This window comes from Sinocyclocheilus grahami, unplaced genomic scaffold (assembly GCF_001515645.1).
Source record: "Sinocyclocheilus grahami isolate Dianchi unplaced genomic scaffold, SAMN03320097.WGS_v1.1 scaffold203.1, whole genome shotgun sequence".
Lineage (NCBI taxonomy): Eukaryota > Metazoa > Chordata > Actinopteri > Cypriniformes > Cyprinidae > Sinocyclocheilus > Sinocyclocheilus grahami.
The window spans coordinates 334567-337818 of record NW_015505382.1 but is presented as its reverse complement, the minus strand read 5'-3'; the positions used below and the strand labels follow the sequence as shown (position 1 = coordinate 337818).

Here is a 3252-nt window from a genome sequence, read left to right as displayed (position 1 = left end):
AAAACAAAAAAAAACAACAACCCTGAACCATCAAATTGCATCCCAAAAACATCAAGTTCTTAGACAAGGAGCCTGTTTATGCCCCATGTCTTGGCACTGCAAGGGAAAACAAGAAGGGGGGCAGGAAAAAGGAAATAAATCTCGAGAAACATTGGAGTACATTCTGTGTCCTCAAGGAGGAGGACCTGCCACTAATACATAATGGTTATTTGCAACGTCTTAAGAATCGGTAGCTAAAGTCCAGGCTCTGTTGTCATGGTAAAATGATGTGCGGAGGAGGAGTGGATAAGAGGAAGAGGGGTGGGGGAGAAAGAAGAGAAGAAAAACACTGGATTCACACCATCGCAGGGTCCCTGTAGAGTTGGGTGGGGATTAGGGTTTTCTTTTTTGCAAGAAATGGACAGGAAGTGATGCTGTCGTTTAATACTGACGGCAAGATTAGAGTCCCCTCCCCCCTCACTTATCCATTCCCCTTCCGTCCAATCCTCCTCCCAGAAGCAGTCCTCAGGTAAGCTCTTGGCACTTTTAAGAGTTTTAGACAAGAAATCGAAATGTTTTCTGGGACACGGGATGCCTAGCCAATCGTAGAGTCTCAGTGTCCTGTGCTCTCATTGGTCCTCAAGGCTCCGATCACACTCTGGATGTTCTCCTCAGGCACCTGGATGGACACATATGAGTGTTGCTGGTGTTAAACTTCACCTTTGCTAGCTGAATATTTAGTGACGGGAAAGTAGTGGGTGCTCAAACTCACCAGAGCGTGATCGAACTTGAAGGTACTGATATAGTAGGCTGGAATGTCAGCGGTCGCCAGCGGTTCAGATATCTGAGCCACAATGCCACATTCATCTGATGGAAGACAAACGACTTGGAAATTCAGCTACCAAAACTTTCAAATGCTCATTTGATTTCCTGAGGTAGTTTGTGCATTAAGAAACGGTCACATTTACTGTTGTTTGGTGAATTTTCATGGGTAAAATCCAGTCATAGGAATCCAGGTGATAGGGAATTTCACACAAGGGCGAAACATTTCCCCATGTAGATTCACCACACTGACCAACCGACAGCTGCTTGGTCTGAAAGTGACTTCTGTGTAACTGCTGTGTGACTCACAATACACTATAGTATTGGCAACAGACGATGGAGCTTTTTTTAACCACTAAATTTAGCAGAAATTTAGTTAATGTGACTGGACCTTAAACTTTTTACAATCAAGGAAAATGTGAATGCTATCATGACAACAGTATGTGGCTAAGTGCTTGTTAATGTGTTTTTAAGCACATTTCTAAGGTGCTCTGGGTGGTTGCTTTGTGACCCAAGTCAAAAGAACCAACCCCCAAATTCTAGTCCCTAGATATTGAGGAGATTCTCATTGTCATCATAACAGTAGACTGAGTTTTAGCCTGAACTCACCAAACCCTAAGGGTTGTCCTCCGATGCGGACCATTTTCCAAAGCTCTCCTGAAGCGCTGGTGAAGAGGACATTGTTTGGAAACCTGACAAGAAAAGAGCAGCATGTAAACCACATGCAGTGATGACAAAACAATGATACTGTACATGTAATCAGAAATCTTTTCATCGGGCAAGTTCCATTTTAGCCACACACACAAAGACAGGGTGATTCAACAGGCTTCAAGCTAAAAGATTGGTATTTTTAAATAGCTGGAAAATTCTGATGAAACCAATGCAGACAGTTTAAGCGCCAGAGTCAAAAGACAAAGAAATCCACTTTACAACCCATGCAAGTCCAATATTGCAGTGTATATACAAAATGAATGTTTCAGTTCCTTAAAGTCAACATGAAATTACATTTCAAGCCATTTTACTTCTGTTAAAGGGGCAGTTTTCCTAAAAATGCAAATGGTCATCGATTACTTACCCTCATGTCGTTGCAAAACCCATAAGACTTTCATTTATCTTTGAAACACAAATGAAGATATTTTTAATGATTCAAAACGTTTGTAGAGATCGTAAACATAATCCATATGAATTGATCCGTTTGATTCAATATTCTGAAGAGACACGATCACTTTATATGGTCACTTTTAATACCGATTTAATTTTGGCCTTTATTTCGATAAAATAACATTGATAAATTTGTAATGACATGAGGGTGTGTAAATAATGAGAATTTTCATTTTTGGGTGAACTATCCCTTTAATGTGATATTTCCATGTGAACAATGAAAAAAGATTTTATGAATTGGGAATTATTTGGAAAAATGGGTGTTTAATACGAATGCTACATGTGGCTGGAAGAAATGGGTTGGAAAATAATAGTAGAGTATATTTATACAAAAACAAACCCTTTCTCCTTTGTAATAGCATGCACTGCTGATTCATGCACAAGACCAGGGGTCGTATTGAGAAAGTAAATAGGGTCAATTGTGTTTTCATGTTGACTTTAATAGAGAGTTAGATGCAAGGCTGGGGGGTCTAACCTCCGGGTGGTTTGCTCATCCATAACTAGAGAGATGTAGCCCTCGATCAGCGAGAAGGAGAAAAAGCAGATGTGTCCAGAATCCTCGCTCTGCCCCCCGGTCTCTTTCGCTCTGTAATGAAGCGCAGCAGGGATTCTTGTTATTACACAAGCTTCATTAGAGCTCAACTCGGCTGATGCTTTCACAAGGAATAGTGAAAATGGGAGGGGGAGGAGTATGATAAAAGGCAACTCTGATCTGATCTTTCCCTCTAACTGTTGGCCTGATGCCACTGTCTGAGTAGTAAACAAGTTCAGCCACTATAAGGAAGAGCAAAATAGTACAAATACACACTGCTCATTTTGTTTCCAGTCTTTTCTCCCCTGTCGTCGCATAATGCACTCCCTACAGCGCGAGCTGTGTGTATTATCATCAGTCTCTAATAGATCTGGCAGATGGCTCTCGGTTACTGCCATATGTAAGCCAGGAGGAGAGGCCCTTACCCGCCTGAGTAGAACATGACGTCCATGAGCAGCGTGGCCACCGAGGGCAGCGTGTCGGGGTCCAGGCTGGTAACGCAGAACATGTTACTGGGGCTGGAGAGAGGATGAATGATCGGCCGAGGGACTAAGGAAAAGAAAAAGAGAGTTGATAATGCTAACAAACACTGCTGGTGTGTCAGTCAGGATGTTTCACGAACGAAAGAGATATATATGGATTTATTGATTCGCAGGAATCCATTTTCACTGAAAATGTGATAGAATTAATGTTGTGAACAGGACATGATCAGTGATTTTTTTATGTAATATTTCCACGTAAGAGCTTAGCACTGTTCT

The 3252-nt window shown here is 41.6% G+C and overlaps 1 protein-coding gene across 1 annotated transcript in view; it reads right to left on the bottom strand.

Annotated features, from left to right (window-relative positions):
* Nucleotides 1-79: 79 nt before the first annotated feature.
* Nucleotides 80-3252, bottom strand: part of castor2 (cytosolic arginine sensor for mTORC1 subunit 2) — a 21359-nt gene continuing 18186 nt past the window's right edge. The window contains exons 7-9 of the mRNA XM_016285878.1: nt 1411-1493; nt 752-846; nt 80-658 (exon numbers count right to left, since the gene is read on the bottom strand). Coding sequence (XP_016141364.1) covers nt 593-658; nt 752-846; nt 1411-1493 — 244 coding nt within the window. The 3' untranslated portion in view covers nt 80-592. The remainder of the gene's footprint in view (nt 659-751; nt 847-1410; nt 1494-3252) is intronic.